The sequence below is a fragment of the Python bivittatus genome, unplaced genomic scaffold, assembly GCF_059951505.1.
Source record: "Python bivittatus isolate LINGU-HERP-01145 unplaced genomic scaffold, Pbiv_v1 ctg000660_np1212, whole genome shotgun sequence".
Classification (NCBI taxonomy): domain Eukaryota; kingdom Metazoa; phylum Chordata; class Lepidosauria; order Squamata; family Pythonidae; genus Python; species Python bivittatus.
In genome coordinates this window covers 1,461,714-1,480,367 of record NW_028277092.1, presented here as the reverse complement: position 1 = coordinate 1,480,367, position 18,654 = coordinate 1,461,714, and the positions used below count along the sequence as shown (strand labels likewise).

The 18,654-nt window shown below is 50.7% G+C and overlaps 1 protein-coding gene and 1 long non-coding RNA gene across 2 annotated transcripts; one reads left to right on the top strand and one right to left on the bottom strand.

Annotated features, from left to right (window-relative positions):
- Positions 1-5,246: 5,246 nt before the first annotated feature.
- LOC148214521 (uncharacterized) lies at positions 5,247-8,967 on the bottom strand. Its single transcript, XM_088151121.1, has 2 exons — positions 8,656-8,967; positions 5,247-6,054 (listed from the first exon to the last, which is right to left on the bottom strand). Exons 1-2 carry the CDS (start codon positions 8,965-8,967, stop codon positions 5,719-5,721), a joined length of 648 nt encoding a protein of 215 aa, XP_088007247.1. The 3' UTR covers positions 5,247-5,718.
- Positions 8,968-11,960: 2,993 nt separating this feature from the next.
- On the top strand, positions 11,961-18,271 carry LOC148214520 (uncharacterized). Its single transcript, XR_015797989.1, has 3 exons — positions 11,961-12,068; positions 16,656-16,937; positions 17,944-18,271. It is a non-coding gene; the product is annotated as an uncharacterized LOC148214520 (long non-coding RNA).
- Positions 18,272-18,654: the final 383 nt, after the last annotated feature.

Below are 18,654 nucleotides of genomic sequence, written 5' to 3'. Positions count from 1 at the left end.
GGTTTGCGTGAGATTACAGCTCCCATAATTCCCAGCCAGCCTCTGTGGGAAGCAGGCCACCCCAACTGAGCGTGCACGGAGTTTATTTGCGCCCCCTGCTCCCGCCCCGCCTTCTCCGGCCTCTGCCGGGGCCTGAGCTGGGGGGCAGCTCGCAGATGATGAGGTGCACCACTGGCGGACTCTCCCGAGACCCGGGAGGCCTCGGCGTCTCCTCGGCCGGGATGGTCGGCGCCTCCTGCGCCGGGGCGGGAGGTGGGGTCTCCTCTGCTGGGGGGTCGGGGGCCTCCGTGGCCGGAAGGGCTGTGGCCTCCTCGCCCGGTGGGGCCTGGGGCTCCTCAGCCAGGGGGCTCGGGCAGGAGGAGCGGCAAAACCGCAGGAGCTGCAGTAACCTTTCCAGCTCCTTCTCCATAACAGCCCACAGCTTGCCACACCTCTGGCTGTCGGCCTCCCCCGGTTCATTTCCTCCCTGCAGAGAAGGGTGGCCGATCCCCTCTGCGGGTCCTCCCCTTTCCAGCAGGCTCCCGATCCCCTCTCTGGATCCTTTGATTTCCAGCTGATTTTCAATTCCCTCCCTGGATCCTCTTCTGTCCAGCTGGTTCCCGATGCCCTCTCTGGATCCTTTGATTTCCAGCTGATTTTCAACCTGCTCCCTGGATCCTCTTTTATCCAGCTGGTTCCCGATCCCCTCTCTCGATGCTTTTGTTTCCAGCTGATTCCCAACCAATTCTTTCGATCCTTTACTTTCCACCGGATTACTTCCCTCATTCATCTCCTTTGGGGTGCCCTGTTCGTGGAAGAAAAGACGCCATGCTTGGAGATGCTCAAGGCCGGCCTTTCGGCCCCACGCAGATTCCAGTCCCCCAACCCTCTTGTCCTCGGAACCAAACCTCTCTTGCACCTTCCCAGTTCGCATCTAACCTTGAGGTGAAGCGCACTGCGCCCTTCAGACGTCTGGGGCTCCAGTTCCCCACCCCCACTGACGAACACAAGTTTCTCAACCTCGGCCACTTGACGATGGATGGACTTCAACTCCCAGAATCCCCCAGCCAGCAAGTCCACCCATCTTCAGCTGGCCGAGGTTGAGAAACACTGACATATGCTGTGAATGTAGCCATGGTGGTTTCTTAACCTGAGTGTAGGGTTCAGTGTAACATGTGAACCCAGTCTTGGGTCGTGGTTAGTTCCTCCTCCTCTTGGCTTCAGGAAGACCCTGGATTTTAAGGTCCACTCCTTTGTGCCCCCCTGGATTGCCTTCCAGCACCTCCCCCTTTCTGGCAAGGCTCACCTGGCTGGGGAGCCCCTCCTCCTCGGCACTGGGGATCTGCGGGAGCATCTTTCTGCCCCGCTGGCCCATGTCGTAGGCGATGAAGAGGATGCTCCAGGCCATGGCGCAGCAGCCCCCCAGGATGATCATCAGGGGCACCCAGTAGGCTTCCCATTGCAGGGAGTCGAGGGGGGGCTTCCGGGAGCGCAGTTGCGGCTCGCAAGGGGCCTTGGCCCCTTCCACCAAGAAGCAGGCGAGCAGGAAGACGTAGACGTGATGAAGGCGTTGGGCAGCCATGCCGGTGGCTCCAGGAAGCCAGGAGATGGCCTTGGTGGTGCTGAGGGCTCGGTCTTTCCTGCAAGCCAAAGGCCCTCTGGCTCTCCTCCCCTCCCTCCATTGTGCCATCATGGGCCAGGTGACCCCTCCCCACCCCTTGCACAGCCACCTCTCCAGCCCCTGGGCTGGTGAGACACCTCCTTTCCAGGGAGTTTGCCAGCATGGGGCCCTTGTCCTGAGGTGCCCAGCCAGCCGGGAGAGGTTGGCAGCGTAGTGGCAATGCGGAAGACCACTGCTATTTCGAGGAGTTCAGCTGACATTGTTTGATTTCTCCTACACATGTTAAGAAAGCTCACTTTGAATCATCATAATGTTTACCTGGCTTGTTTTTCACTTTTACTTAGAAGTGTAAGTAAAACCGGAAAACCATCGGGATCGTTTAGGTCAGCATTGTTCAAACGTGGCCACTTTAGGACGTGTGGACTGGCTGGGGAATTCTGGGAATTGAAGTCCACACGTCCTAAAGTGGCCAAGTTTGAACAACACTGGTTTAGGTTAAGCATCGGCTTCTCTACGCAGTCCCCAGCCCTGGATGCCCACGATGAGCAGGTGCAGTGTCTGGTCAAGGTCACTCTCAAAGCCCCCGGCTCCGAAACAGAGCCATGGGATTGCAGGGCCAGACTTGGGTAAAAACCCCTGGCATTGCCCCTGGCATTTGGGGCATGAACCCAGGCCTTGGGGCTAGGCGCTGCATTATCCCGGCCATCCCGGGGTCTCTCCGCTGTCACTTCATCGTAGGGTTGTGGTGTGTTGGTTGTCTCTGGATCTAAAAGAACGAAAGAACCAATTGCCTGGGCACCCGGTCACTGCCTTGACAATTGGCAAAACAGGCGGGCACAATCTCCCGAACAGGATGACTGCAAAGGTTCCCCGTGGTACTTTGATCCAAGACCAGTGGAAATCCCAGAGGATTTCATGCTTTCCATGTTGGCACTCACCCCCCCAGATTTGAATTTGGATTTAAAAGTTGCTACCTGTTTTAAACATTGGATCCCTGGGGGCTTCTTCACCGTGGGAGCTACGTTGCGAGAGGGCCCAGAGTTGCTCCTCCTTTCTTGGGATCTCAGGTGACTCCAATTCTTGGCTCCGTGTCTGGATTTGCACAGCCTTCTTAAGCCGGTCACTGTGGGAACCCATTTTCTGCATGAGCCCAAGGCACCAAACCTCCACTCATCAAAAAAAGGAAGGGAAGGGAAGGGAAGGGAAGGGAAGGGAAGGGAAGGGAAGGGAAGGGAAGGGAAGGGAAGGGAAGGGAAGGGAAGAACCAGGCTTAGCATATTGTGAGAACGCAGCCTAAAGGACTTTGCTGCTTAACCAGGTTGTGTGAATACAGCCTTAAGCTTTGCACCAGAAGAGCCCTCTTCCCAATTCTGCCATGCTTCCCGGGGATTATAGGTGCCTAAGACCAGTACACCTCTGGATGCTGGGGAGATTGTGTCAGAACTACAGTTGTGGTCATGCTTCTCGAAGCATGGAAATCAGGCAGCAACACTCAGAGCACCCTGGAATGTCATGCTGGCTGGGGAATTCTGGGAGCTGAAGTCCACATGTCTTAAAGTTGAGAAATTCTGATCTAGCCCAACCCCTACAGCAGTGTTTCTCAACCTTGGCAACTTTAAGACGGGTGGACTTCAACTCCCAGAATTCCCCAGCCAGCCATGCTGGCTGGGGAATTCTGGGAGTTGAAGTCCACCCGTCTTAAAATTGCCAAGGTTGAGAAACACTGCCCTACAGTGTAGGAATCCATCTCTCCAGCATCCCTGACAGACGCCCACCCCAACCCCTGATGAAAACCCTCCAGCCAAGGAGTGTCCATCAGCTTCTGGGCTAGTCAGTTCCATTATTAAGCACCTTTTAGCAACAGGAAGTTTTGCTGATGTCCAGCTGAACTCCTGGAACAGCTCTGAACAATTCTTCTGCATGGCAGCTCTTCAGAGACTAGGAAACCGACATCGTGTCTCCCTACAGTCTTCTCTTCTCCAGGCTAAACATTCCTCTAAATGATCTAAGTTACATTTTTCTTTCTGGACCCTTGCTCACCACGGCTGCCTTTCCCTGGCCATTGTCCAGTTTGTTCGTCCTAAAACGCAGCGCCCAGGAGTGGACCCAAGGGAATGAGAAGTCCCTGCAAAGAGAGAGGATCTTTTTCACTGGAAGGTAGACTGGCAAGGTGTAATGGCATGTGGGAATGACCTGGTGGGGGGGAGATGCTGCCTAGGGAACGGTCAGATAAGAGAGGGCACAGCCCTCAGCTGGACAATGGGCGAAGAGACTCAGAAGGGACCCTCCCTAATTTCTCAGGCTGTAAAGGAGATGGGAGGGGGAGGGAAATTGTACTTTCAGACTTGCAAGATTCTGTCAATGTAGCTTTACAATGAAGTAGAATTAGCTCATCTGGTCATGTTTCCTGTCTGGTCCACCTGGGAACGGTCAGATGACAGAGGGCACAGCCCTCAGCTGCATAATGGGTGGAGAAAGAGGCTCAGAAGGGACCCTCCCTACTTTCTCAGGCTGTAAAAGAGACGGCGGGAAAATTGTACTTTCAGACTTGCAAGGTTGATGTCAGCCTTACTAGGTAGACCAGACAAGAATCACAACCAGATGAACTAATTCTACTTTCTTGTAAAGCTACCTTGACAGAATCTTGCAAGTCTGAAAGGACAATTCTCCCTCCATCTCCTTTTCAGCCTGGAAAGGCCACAGAGGGGACCTTCATGGGACAGGAAGGGAAAGGTCCCCGGAGACCCATGAAGGTCCCCATAGCTTCACTAGCATCAGACCTGGTGAAATGGCTTTAAATGGCTCTCCACCCTTTTACACTGACCTTGTGCACACATGCAGTTCATTAATTAGTCATGGAATTGATTCCCCACCCAGACTCTTGGAGGCTTACAGTGTATATACCAAAAATACAGAAACAGTAATACAAAGATAACGCCAAAGTACAATACACTGGAGTCAAGCCTGTTTTGGCCTCACTGGCTCCACTCGGTCTTCTGCATGAACCGGGAGAGAAACCGGAAGAGTGGGGCCGTCTTTGCTTCAGGGGGTGGTCTGTTCCAAGAAAGGTGAGTCCCGCCCAAACACCTATATCAGCCCCCTCCCGTCACACCTCCTGGTAGGTGGGGACTCTGAGTCAGTGGCCACAGCCAATCTGGCCCTGTAGATACCCAGGCCCTGAGCCCCATAAGGCTTGGAAAGTAGCGACCCACATCTTGAATTGCACCCAGAAACACACTGGATGCTGATGCAGCTCTGCAGCGGGACTGTAATGGGGCAGTATCAAGACCAGGCAGGAAGTCTGCGCTTTGGAGCCGCTGAAGTCCTTCGACAGTCTTCAAGGGCAGCCCCAGAGGCAACGAATTGCAGTAGTCTAGGCAACAGATGACAAAGGCGGGAGGGACCCTCCTTGGTGCATCTTTTTCCAGGCAAGACCAGAGTGAGGCTGGGCAAAGGCCCCCTCAGCCCCCAGTGGGACCAATGTCCCCCCGTTGCGTAATCAGAATCTGAAGTCAACCACCAAGGTGGGAGGCAACAGGATGATCTGCTCCCGCTGTGCAAAGCCATTTAACCGAAGGACTGCTGAATTAGCCCCAACCGGTTCGGTTGATGCTGCGCACTCAGCCATAAACTGTGCTCTCCAAGCCAACAAGTGTGGAGTTCCCACAACCCATGAATCCGAACCAGGCTAATTTGTGTGTGCTGGCTGGGGAATCCTGGGAGTTGAAGTCCACACATCTCAAAGTGGCCAAGTCTGCGAAACACCGATTTAGAGGCAGTGCAACTCCAGCCGACTTTGGGCAGCGGACTTTCCCCCAAAAGTCAGAACAGAAAGAAAGAAACAGATCGCAAGTGTCTGGAAGGCAAACTGAATATACAGTTAGCGACAGGGGCTTAACCGCCCCCCCGCCCCAAGGCCTGGGACAACACCCAGGTTGGCAATGACTTGAATGGGGCAGAGAAGAATTTGACCTGGACTCGTGTAGATTTGATTCATAATTTATTTCTAATAAATGTAGCAAGACAAGATCATGATCCCCGGTTCCTCCTGGACCCGCTCCATTTCGGCTGCCGGCCTGCCCACTTGGCACGCCTCGAAAACCCCCCCTCGGTCCTCTCTACTTGACCTTCCTCTTGCGTCCTCTGGCCCACGTCCTGCCCGGCTGCTCGCCGTCAGCAATTTCATAGACGGTGATCCGCAACTTGTCGGAGCCCCAGTTCTTCAAGTTCGGGGGGCCCCTCTCCTCTCCTGCCTTCCCCCCCAGGGCGCCCTGCCGGTTGCGCACCTCGCAGAGGAAATGCTCCAGTTCGTGCTCCATGCAGGCCAGCTGGTGGGCATAGGCTTGGAGAGCTGGGTTGGCACCCGGTGGGCACGAACCAAACTCCGGCTGGGCTGGAACGAGAACCTGAGACCGGTAACTGGAGGACTGGTCCGCGTCTTCTTCCCGGGCCTCCTGGACAAGGGAAGGAGAATTAGGGGAGACCAGTTGTAATGTCTTAATTAATTAATGACCAGTCATAATTCCTTAATTAATTAACGACCAGTCTTAATTTGTTAATATTTTAATATTTTATTTAATATTTATACATAAAAATTTCCTGCATGATTCCTTATATATCCGTCCTGGCTTGCTTTTGTTCCTAAACTGACAAGGTGTGGTCAAAAAAGTCAAGATGGCACGCCTTTTTTTATGCGTGTCGTGAACAGAGCTTCGATCTCGCTGTCGTGGTGGCCATCTTGACTTTTTTTGACCACACCCTGTGGACTGCCCTGTAAACTGAAGAAACCTGAAGGACCTCAGAATGACTACCCCAACCCTAAAGCTCAGCGGCTCAGATCAGGTTAGAACATGGATAGGGGACCACTAGGAGATCCCAGGGCGGAACTGGAAGTCAATAATAGTTTAAAGATTTTGTAATGTCTCCCCTGTTCCAAGTAATGCAATTCTTTGTAATTGCTGAGTTGAGATTCCATCTGTTCCTATTGCATCGAAGAGTTTTGCTGGTCTTTTTGGGGGAGGGTGTTATTATGGTCGGTGGCACTGTCAGCCAGATGTTTAAACTGCATTTGCATTTTTATCCACCTATCGGCCCTTCCCAAGGACCTGGGATAGGCAGATGTTGTTGTCTGGTGGGGTTAAAGGTATCGACGCAGGATGGAACCTGTTCCAAATAAAGCTTATTTATATTATTATTATTTGATCATTAGGACCTCTAACGATGGAATTGTCATAACTGCCGACATCATTAGCATGATTTGATCTCACCCTATTTGGTTTACAAAAAACAGCTTTGCCTTGGAACCAGATATGCCTTACGGCGTTATGTGGGCAATTCCAGCTTGGCATCAAGGCTTGGATCGACCCTAAATTATCAGCATTTGTTCAGCATTCCTCAACAGAGATTAAATAATAATACCAACCCTAAGGAAAGGAAGAGGAGAAGGAAAACTGCTTTGCTATCATTGCTAAAGAAAGAGCACAGACGTGTTCCTAAAGTGAGCATGACTTGAAGGGGATTTAAGTGTTCAAGAAGCCACATGTGTTCACCATTTTCTCGCTGGGGGGACCGTCCTATACTTTGGATTTCTACTGTCCTTTTCTAAGATCGGTTGGCTTTACCGAGAAATCTGGAGGAGTGATGGCTCAATAATCGATGATGATGATGATGACGACAATTATTAATAATAATTAATAGTAAAGCGGTATGCCACCCCACTCTCAACAACTCTGAGTGGCTCACGACAATCAAAGAGATTACAATAAAATTAGTAAACGTGGCAGGTGGCGGTGGTGGCCAAGAGACCTTTTGCCCACCTTCGTGTGGTGTGCCAGTTACGCCCCTTCCTGCATCAGGAGTCCCTCTGGTCTGTCACTCACACCCTGGTCATCTCTTAGTTAGAGTACTGCAATGCGCTCTACGTGGGGCTATCCTTGAAGAGTATCTGGAAACTACAGCTGGTTCAAAATGCAGCCGCGCGAACAATCTTGGGTGCCCCTAGGATGGCATATATAACACCACTGCTGCGGGAGCTGCACTGGGTGCCAGTCTGCTTCCGGGTCCAATTCAAGGTGTTGGTTCTCACCTTTAAAGCCCTACATGGCATGGGACCGGGTTACCTGAGGGACCGCCTCACCCCGTCACATTGACCCACCTGGTCTGGCAGAGAGGGCATGTTGCAGACCCCGTCAGCGAGAGAATGTCGGCTGGTGGGGCCCAGGAGGAGAGCCTTCTCTGCCGTTGCCCCCTCTTTGGAGTATTCACCCCCCAGAGGTGCGGCAGGCCCCCACCCTCCCACTTTTCCGGAAAGGACTTGACCTGGCTCTGCCAGCTTGCGTGGGGCAAGGAAAGATCCAACTGACCCTAGGGATGGCTGGCGCCTTGACGACACTCCCTGAGTTTATTAACACCTAATTAACATCAGCCTCTTGGAAGTATCATATAGGAAGTTTGTTTTTAGCGTATTTTAATTAATTAATTAATATGTATCTGTTTTAATTAATGTTTATTCTGTTTTTCCTGTAAACTGCCCAGAGTCACTCTGTGGTGAGAGGGGTGGTGAAAAATTTGAAAGAGAAATAAATAAATATTAAAAAGATAAATAAATAAATATTTAAAAAGATAAAGAGAAAAGATGGCATGAAGCGAGGGATCTTCATTATAAAAATAATCATGCTCATTCATCACAATGTGGTTAGGCCACAGCTGTACAGGATGACATCATTTCACTGTTCTTGAACTTATTTTCAGGGACCTTCCTTAAAGAGCCCGGACATGAGATGACCCCTTCACACAAGGCACTTAACCTGTTTCCTGAACAAACCCACTTTCCGGATTCAGACGGTGCCTCGGACCACAAATGAACCAAGCTCTGAGTTTGCACCCCCTTAGAAGTCCCCCAAACAAGACCCCCTCCAGCTTGACCCAAACCACTTTTAGCACCTGCCAGGTCTTTCCCTGACTTGCCTAAGAGGGTTGTGCGAACACGGCCATTGGGGAACACCGAGCAGCGACCCTTTGCCCTCTCAACCGCCCAGATGTTCCTCCCCTCTTACCTCCCAGCATTTTTCCGATCTCTCGTCCAGCTCCTGAGCGCACTGGTTCCTCCTTGCGCACAGGCAGCGGATGGCGTAGAAGACAAACAGCCAAATGGCGCCGATGCTGCTGAGCAGCGCCACGGTGGAGATCCAGGGCCCCCCAGTCGCGGCACTGCTGTGCCGGTATCGCAGCTGCTGCTCGCAGGGGCCGTTCGTGGCAGCCCGGGAGAGGGGCCCGGCCAGCAGCGCCAGGGCCAGGAGCAGGCCCCGAGGGCCCCTCCAGACATCCATGGCCACCACTGGGTTCTCGCTGGGCTCTCGCGGAGGCATTCCGGAAGGCCCCGGGGGGAGAGAGGCTCCCATTGTGAGTTGGCTGCCCCAATGTTCTCCCTGGGCAGCCGAGAGCAAGAGGTTCCAAGCTGGCGCTTGCCCCGGGACCCAACCCGGGGCTGCCCTCTTATTTCTCGAGGAGGAAACCCACCTGGGGCCGCTGTAGTTGTGCTTTCTGGAAACTTCAGGGTCCCCCCAGCTTTCCTCGTTGCTCCCTTTCACGGCTCCCAATTCCACCCCGAGGCCGAGCATTGGAAATCAAGGGGATGTTGGAACTTGCAGCTAAATTCAGGGGAACAGCCCGCTCCGTTCCCTGCTCCCCTTGCGAAATAAGCTGAATTATTATCATGGGTCCTCTGCTTAGGGTTTTTTCTTCTCCAATTATTTTTCTATTTCGGCAAACCTTGGAGTTCTCCTAAGACTTGGGGTAGCTCACCGTTCTCCGAGGACGGCCCCATTTAGGGTGCGTGAGGACTAGAAGTTTGAAGGATGGTTTTGCCGAAAGGGCCATTTGAAAGCACGACAACGTGCCTGTGAAGTCTGGGTTTTATTCCAGACTTTGGTCTGCAGTTTGCCTTTCTTTATAAATCAAAGACGTGGCTTTCTAAGGTGGCTAAGGGAGAGGTGCATGAAGAGGACTTGAAGCCATTAAGCAAATTATAACTCAGTCTCAGGAAAGGAAGACAGGGTGAGAAAGAAGCTCAAGAGAGCCCCGCCTTGATTTTATTTAATATAAGAGAAGATACTTTGCCCCGCTTTCAAGATCCTTTTATTATGCCCCATAACAATAAAGAAGAATTCCAGTAGGCCTTCCATGTCTGTTCCCTGACCTGGCCTCCCTCGAGGGCCGACAGCTGTTTTAAAACTATCCTCCTCATGAGTCATCTGGATCTCTGGTGCATGGACAGGCAGCCTTCTCCAGCCCGAGGATTGCCCTTGCCTGGCGGGTAGACTCCAGGGCAAACAATTGGATTCCGTTTGGATGCCATGTAAAGGTAATTCATTTGGTTCGCACAACATGCTAAACCCAGGTTCACAGAATTGCTGTGTTTGTAGAACGTGTGGCAGCCAAAGAAAGAAACCCCTTTCTGGCTTCACTTGCTAAATCGAGGGACGGGTTCCCACAACACTGGCCCACAAACCTTATTTCAGCCTTGTCTAGTCCAGAATATAGATAACCATTTTCCCCAGACAATTCAGCGCCATTTGTAGAACCTGCTGCGAGGACCCCTGTGGCCCAGGTGCTGCAGATGGTGACCCTTGCTTTAGGGTAGGCAGAAATTCAACTTTGCTTATCAGTTCTTCACTACTCTAAGCTTCACTCCATCCATCCTGCCCGTTCGGATATGCCCAAAGGCTCAGGACAGAATGGAGGAAAGGACACTGAAAAGTTTTAAAGCTCATTTTTAAGAAATGCGCAGCATAGAAGTGGGGAAAGTCACAGTGATAAAAACCGACCTGGCTCAATCTGGGCCCTGAATTGGATATCAATATCACAGGGGATCAGAATGAAATTTTTCTGCAGCTCCTGTGAAGTTGGGGCTCGGCATCCCAACCGCTCTGGGCTCGCTGCTGCTCCCCGGCCAGAAATTCTGCCGAAGTGTACCGAGGCCGGTCAAAGACCATATAATGAAGTTTGCCTGGCCAAGAATCCTGCAATGGCTCCAGGGGCTCTAGGGTGAGGGTTAGGGGTTGAGCCTGGAGGGGCTCATTCCTAAACGGAGAAGCATTGCGGAAATCTCTCCAAGCGCGCGCCTGCTTCAACCTGGTTATCCCTGGACTTTGTGGATCTGCATGGGCTGGAGCGGAGGGGTGTATTTTTCACGCACCCTTGGAGGAGGAGAGTGGGGTTAGTCTGCAGTAGCCAAAAGTCAGGAGTCTGTTATTTAAATGTATATTTATTTATAGATTTCATAAATTTTCAATTTTGTTCAAGTCAGCTGCAGTTCACGAAAGCCTCTGCCTTTGAATAAAGTTAGTTTGTCCTAAACGGTGCCCCCAGACCCCTAATTTTTTGCCATCGGACACCAACGCAGCAGCTCTTCCTCGCCAAGGTCTCAAAAGTAGCCCCAAAGGTGTGGACTTGACCACTTGCCTACAGGCCAAGTGTAGGCTGGAGCCCAAAACAAGTCAGAAACCTCCAGCAGTTTCTTCCCAAAAGGAAAAAAATTCCCGTCTCGTCATTCAGGTCTGCCAAGCCGGGCAGGAGCCTTGCAAAACCCTGCAACTCCCTGGGCTCCAGACCACAAGGGTTGGACCCACAAACACACCCACGCCCTCAATGACGCCAGGGGCAAACCTGGTTCCGCATCGAGGCCTGGCCTGGCCCAACCTGCATATGCGTCACCAGCTTCTTCTTCCCAGGAGTGCTATTTATTTAAACCTTTCTGAAGACAGGCCAGTTGCCCTCCGGGCTGCTCCTTGTGCACACAAATTCCACTTCTGGTGCAGTTTTTGGGGGGACCCTCTTGGACCTCCTAGACTCAGAATCGATACGGTGAAGCTTCAAAAGGAGGAGGAGGCGGCAAGCAAAATTGGGGGACGAGGGGATGCCGCGTTTTCTCCTTGGAGAAGAAGCTCTGATGTTCATCCGGGAGGAAATAAAACAACAGAGGATGGGATGAGGGGGTCTCACGAAAATCAGGTGACTGAATGGGTTTCGTATTAATAGCCCTTCACTTTCAATTTCTAATTTGATGTTTTGTCTTTTTTTTTTAATTATTTGGTCAGCTGCCTGGAGCGCTTCTCCGAGCAGAAAGGCAAGGGTATCACTCCATCAATACTTCTCCTTTTCGGAGACTGAGCGAGGCTGCCCCTGAAGCCCCCGAGTGGTCTCAAGTGAACTTTGGTGGAGCCGCGGCAGCACCCAGGCGGCACCCACTCCTCCCCCGCCTTCCTGGGTGCTGTTCTTTGAATTCCCCCAGCACTTATCAAATATTTGCAGCAAGGCTAATCATTAACCCACCGCCCTTTATGAGCGAACGTCCCTGCTGGGTGGATTGGGGTGGAGCCGATCTGACTTTGTCCGTTTCCTGGGGGGGGCTCTCTCTACCCAACAGCAGTGGCAGAGGTGCAGCACCAAGCTAGGGGCCTGGGAGAAGGTAAGGTGCCCCTTGGATAACTGCAACCATTGCTCGCTCCTTCCTTCCTTCCTTCCTTCCTTCCATCCATCCATCCATCCATCCATCCATCCATCCATCCATCCATCCTTCTCTGCCCATTTAGCCCTTCTGTCTCATTTTGCCAGCTTGTTTTCTCTCGACTGAAGCTGGCTTGGGCACCAGCTCAGCGTTTCACCCCGTTTGGAGGCTGTTTCCTAGGGGGGAAACAGAAATGCTCCCTTTCTGATTTTCTTGGCTCGGAAAAGGAAGATTCTTAACATGTTTCCGCCACCTGCAAATTTTCCCTTTAGGGCTGTGTTTTTAGTGGCCGATGAAAGATCAGCTGAAAAATGGTGATTGGGGTGGGTGGAAGAGTGTACTAATGTTTGTCCTTACCACGTCCCTGAGAGGTAGGCCAGGCTAACGGTCGAAGAAGGGATGGCCCCTAATTTCTTGGGTTCAAACTCACTTGGCCAGTCAGTCTAACCCCGTGTTTCTCAACCTCAGCAACTTTCAGATGTGTGGACTCCAACTCCCAGAATTCCCCAGCCAGCCTTGCTGGCTGGGGAATTCTGGGAGTTGGAGTCCACACATCTGGAAGTTGCTGAGGTTGAGGAACACTGATCTAACCACTTCAGCAGTACTCCCTGAGTTGGTGGCCTCCTGATGGGTTGGGGCAACGACTGGGAATTCTCAGACAGCCTGGGGGTTATGGGTGGTGTAGTCCCAACACACATGGGACAACAGGCTGCGGAATGTGGCATTGGTTCCATCATGCTGGCTGGTGTCTGAGCAAACTTTGTGGAGGGTCGGAAAGTGTTTCTCTCCTGGCAGGGTGTCCAGTCAAAGAGAACAGGAAAAATTCAGGCAACGGGGTGTGATGGAGACAGGCGGAAAAACCCCCTTCTGAGGAGTTTGCAGTCGACTGTAGCCCGGCCCCTGTTTGGGCCAGGGGTGTAACTGGGCAGGGGGGCTTTCCCAGTGGGACCCCAGTAAAGCCACCTCGCCCCACCTTTGGGTCAGGCAGCAGGTGCCCCATTTTCACATACAAAAGGAAGCAATTCAGTTTAAGGATTACGGATCAGCTTTTTTGGGGTGGGGGCAATTCCTTTCTTCAGGCTGTTCCCTTTGCCTGGGCAAATAAAGACTCCCAGCTCCAGGGCATGAAATCCACATCGGAGTCCAACTCAATGGAAACGGGCATCTGGTGGACCATGGAAAGTCCTCAGGAGTGCATCGGGGGGAATCCGGGTCCCTCCCCAGCAATCAGGAGTGGGGGCTGCTTTGGAGCCCCTTTCTCACAGAGATCTTCTTTTTTGGGCTATACCCCCAGGATACCCTCCTACCAAACTAACCAAATCCGAGATGTAAAAAGCAGCGGTAACCACATTGATCTACCCAGGAAAAGAGATTCCCCAAAGCCACCTTCAGGGTTTAGCAGGGCTCAGCTGTCAAGCTGACGGCGACCTGGTGCCCCCAAAACCAGGAAAACAAGAATGGGCCAGACATGGCCTACGACGCCTGCAGCGTGGCGGAGAAAAGATGGCATATTTCCTGCCTTCCTGCCCAGGAATCGGCCCACCGCATAGTCCATTTTCATCAGCCGTGCCCGACTGTTTTCCGTTTCACTTTAAGACGAGAGACCAGTGCCTTAATCCGGGCGCTTCGGGCCACACGTGCGCCAGGTTCAGAGTCCAATGGCAGGGCCGTGGATGGCCTGAAAACGGCTGCCAAGTCAGGAGGGCAAGGTCCTTCTGGAGAACCAGGAGTGGCCTGGAGAGGACTCTGCTCACCTGGGTTAATTTCTTTCTTTCTTTTTTGTTAATAATTTTATTTACGTTTTCAATAAACAGAGTAAAAACGAATACAAACGGAACTAGAAGAACAAAGAACAATGAAAGTTCAGAAGGTGCAGAAAAAAGAAAAGGAAAAGGAAGCAGAAAAGAAAAAGCAAAAGGCAACAGAGACAAAATAAAATTAAAAAATTAAAAATAAATAATAAAATAACACAGTGGCTTCCAAACTTCATCACACCGAGCATAAGCTAATATAGTAACGTTCCACCCTCTTTTAAAGTTACAGATAAAAAAAACTCTTCTCCCCTTAGCCTTTCATCTCTACGCAATCCAGAAATCGTCACCTTTTCAGTCCTGCATCAGCAAAAGGTCCATTAGGAGTTACCAGAAATGTCAAACCAATTGTTTATCCCCGGTCAAACAGTCCAACTTTATATTCCTTCTTTTTGCTCTGCACAATCTTGGCCTTTAAGTCCTTCCTATGGGATCTTTCATCGCTTTTTGGCATTTAAAAGGAGTCTTCAAAACTTTCATCAGCCTACTCTGCAAATCCCACAAAAAGGCCTCCTCCAGGACTTCTGGTCGCGGCTGTTCCACGTCCAGACCCTTCTCTTGACTGGCCTTTTGTGTTCCCATTTTGGTCATCTCAGTTTTGTTGTCCTCCATGCCTTCAAACTCTATAATGTCTATGACCGGTACAAGTTTTTAAAAGTTTTTCTCATTATCTTCTAAATGTTTATCCATTGAAATCTGTATCCTTTCTGAGATATTAGTTATTAATATTTCAGTCCATGTTTCAGAAAACTCTCTAAGATAAGAAAAAGTGATAGCCAGTTTAGTCATTTTAACCCTTTTCTGCCTGGTTCTTCCGTTCCCTCTAGTGTCCATCTGCAACCTTCATCAAGCCTCAGTTTCTAACATGGGTTTAGTTCCATTTCAGTCATTTCCCACGATTATATTATTTAATCATACACACACACACACGTTTTTCAAATCTTGCAGCAAAAATAACCAATATTCCAAATCTCTCTGGCCTCCCAATCCGTTTAAAACTTTCTTAAATCAAAATCCTTTTTTTTCTCTTTTGCTTTTGGCCAGTTGTATATTCTTTAAAATCCCTATGTCTCCGTTTAAAATTTCTTAAAACCAAAAAGAAGGTAAAACGTCAAATTAAGCTCGACGTTTTGAAGATCTCTAATATCCATGAAGTGGTTAAACCGAGCATTTCCGAAAGTGATAAGAAAGTGGGTTCGGCTGGCTTGGTGTCCTTATGAAAGGCTCTGGGGAATTCTGGGAGTTGAAGTCCAGACATCTTCAAGCTGCCGAGGTTGAGAAACACTGATCTAGATCAGATTGGGTGAACTGTAGGGGTGATGACTTGTTATGAATATGTCCGACTGTTTTCTTTGTATTTCTCATATACTTGCATCCATTTTATACTTTTGATATGGTCAGAAGTCTAAATCAATAAAGCTTCTATTCTATTGTTTCAGGGGGGTTGGGGGGATTAGAGGACAGAATGGAGCCTTTCAGGGACTTAATGGAGCCCCTTCACCCCCAAACTAAAGGGTGACGTCAGCCACGCTGTGCCAAGGTGGAGGAAGCTGATGGTGGCCAGCGTGTGGCAGCGCCGCCTAAGAGGAAGGGGCAGAATAAATGGGATCAAAACCCACCCAGCCGGCCTTCCTCAAATGCCTGATGCTCCTGAGTCCCCATAATTCCCAGCCAAGAAGAACCTGGGGTGGGTGACCTCGGGACTTGCTAGTTGGGAATGATGGGCGTTCTGATCTGATCCATCAGGTTGGCACTGGGCTAAGGGACGTGGTACAATCTCCTTGGCAGCTGCGGTTCCTTGTGGCCTGTGGAGGTTTGTCTCCAAAAGAAGATAAGGGTGGCGTTTATTTAATGTTTTTAATTTAAATCTGATTTTAAAAAAAAAGGGTGGGTCAGGGATCAGAAAGGAGGCTTTACCATTGCTCAGGTCCAGGATTAAAAAACGTGTCTAAGAGATAGCGTTATTGCTTCATCCTGATGAGGATTATGATTACTACAGCAGCAACCACAATAATATATTCTCCTCCCTCCCAAAGGAGATTTGGCAATACCCAACGCAGCGGCTGCCTTTATGCAACAGGCTGAGCAGATTCATCTTCTGGATTTGCACAACACGTCGAATCCATTCGTTCGCTTGATTGACGTAGCCGCCCATCTCACTTTTACATGACTCTAAGCGGCTTGCAATAAAATCAGTAACACACATAAAATACACAATATAAAAAATGAAAATAAAGTACGTAGCAGCCTGGCATGATCCAGCCAACCATCCACGCAGTCAGCAGTTGGGCTCTAATCCATGCTCAGGGCCCCGGGCTTGGGCACAAAACCAGGTTTCCAAGGCCTTACGAAAGGCCAATGGGGATGGGGCCAGTTTAATTTCAGGGGGGATGATGTTGCAAAGGGCGGGTGCTCTCCTTCTGGCCCCCGCCAGCCAACACTTTTTAGCCAATGGCACCTGCAGCGTGCCGTTCCTGCCCGATCAGGTAGGACGGATAGAGACGACTGGGGAGAGGGGGTCCCACGAGCAACCTGTGCAAGGATCGAGCACTGGGTACCCCATACCCAGTCACCTTGTGTGAGATGGGCGGCTACATGAATATGATACATACATACATACATATCTAAAGCCGTCCACCAGGTCAGAGCAGCAGACAGCCTGTTTTGAAGGGAAGGTGAAAAACTGTTTTGCAGAGAAAATTAACTCACCTGGATACCTGTTCTCCCTCTTCTACAGGTACACATCTGGGAGGCGCACACTCTTGCATGGCCTCAGCAGGACACCCCAGAACGTGAAAAAGTGCTCAAGAGGGGGTTTGCCCAAAGAAGAGGGTGTCTATCGGCTGTAACAGCAACTCCATGTGGAAGCATGAGGCAGTTCCCGTGGGGGGGCTGTTATTTTGGATGGGCACTTGAAAGCTGCCTTGGCACCCCATCAGGACAGTGGAGGAGACTGGCCAAGGATGGGTGTCATGTGACCATCCCATGCAGGACAGAGAGGAGCAATCGGAGGCGTAAGGCAAGAGGACTCAATGCAACCGTTGCCAAGTCGGGAGTCTTCCAGCTGGGGGACCCCAAAGGGCCTTCAGCTGGGGGAAGGCTTGACCTGGTACCAAACTGATCCATTGCACAATCCACTGGATCATAAATTGATGCAATCCACTGGATGTAAATTGATGCAAAGGGTTGGGTTTGCAAGGGGCCTGGTGAAACTGACTAGTAGAAACTGAAGCTGACGCGGGGTGTAGAAAACCGAGTAGGTGGCGAAGGGTCTGGGAAGGAAGGCGGGCGAGGAACCGCGAAAGCCCTGGGTGTGTTTCAGGGAGGAGGGAGATGCGCTGGCAGTCTTGACATATCTGAAAGGTGGTCACGCAGGAAAGGGAGTGGGTTTAATCTGACACAGAGATGGGGGCAGATGTCACGAGATGCTGCCAGCTGTCGCCCAGTGGAACAGGCTGCCACATGAACTGTGAGCCCTGCTTTGCCAGAGGCCTTCAGAGAGGGGCCGGGCGGACATTTGGGAGAGGGGCTGTGGCGGATCCTGCTCTGGGCAAGGGGGGGTCTAGATGGCCACGAACCTCAGTGGTCCACTCTGGCTGCATCCCAGCATGCTTAACCCGGTTATGGAATTAACCCATTTTCTTGGATTGCCCAATATAGTGGCCAAATGGGCTGGTCTCATGCAAAGTACTAGGCTAAAAAAAGAAGAAGCAAGGTTAACACCAACCCAGTATAAAATATTGTGCAAATGCCTTGACTAGCACTTCAACTGCCTTGCTTAACTGTAGTGTGTGAAGACAGCCTTTCCTGTGTCACTCTAGCTGAACCCACCCCACAAGGTTGTTGTGAAGGTGAAATCAGGTGTGAGAGTTGGCGTGGAAGTGTGCTGACTCCCGCTGCTTAGCAAGAATAAAGACAGGTCATTTTAGCTACGGGAAGAGGAGTCGAATCTCCCCCAGTCGAACTCAGATCCTGCTGGTTTCACGGCTGCATCTAACCTCCTCGAATGGTCTTCTTCTTCCAAGATCTCCCAGGATCCAAGATCTTCCTAGGATCTCCTGGTGGCCTTCCATCCAAGGACTGACCCACAGGGCTGCGCAGTGCTTTGGATTTGAAGGCAAAGGCGCTTAAGAGAACACAGAGGGCAGCCAAAAATAATCCAGATGGTTCTTTGATTTTTTCAGGCTACGGATGACCTCAGCTCACGTATCCTTTTGATTTTAAACAATGGGGATTAGGGTCACTTTGAAAAAGTAGTTATTGCAAGTTGCATTGTGTGTGTATGTGTTTCTCAAACTAAACTCAACCATGTGACAGATTAATAACTCACTTAGTAAATTGTTCTGTTAAGAAGTTATGTCCCCTCGCTTTTGGTTTTCGCTTGGAAACGGTGATCGGAGTTAATGCTTCACTGTGCCCTTTGCGTAACGGCCTTAAACCGGGTTGGGGAAAAACCTCCGCGCTCCCGCATTAATATAACAGTCCATTGCAGTCTTTTTCAAACCTGGCAACTTGAAGACGTGGAGACTTCAACTTCTAGAATTCCCTGGCCAGCATGTTTGAAAAACACTCTTCCAAAGCAAACTTTGCTAAAGTCTAGCAAAGCCAGGCTCAGATTAAAAAATCAGCTGGGTACCAGTGACTGCTGACCTTAGCTGCAATTCCCACAACTGTGTATCGCCTAGAGCAGTGTTTCTCAACCTTGGCCTAGAGGCTAGAATTTGTACCCGCTTCCC

Excerpts from the sequence above, each read along its gene's own strand:
- LOC148214521 (XM_088151121.1), bottom strand. The coding sequence starts at position 8,967 with ATGCCTCCGCGAGAGCCCAGCGAGAACCCAGTGGTGGCCATGGATGTC. Across the intron at positions 6,055-8,655 it reads GATCGGAAAAATGCTGGGAG|GAGGCCCGGGAAGAAGACGC; the intron begins GTAAGAGGGGAG and ends TCCCTTGTCCAG.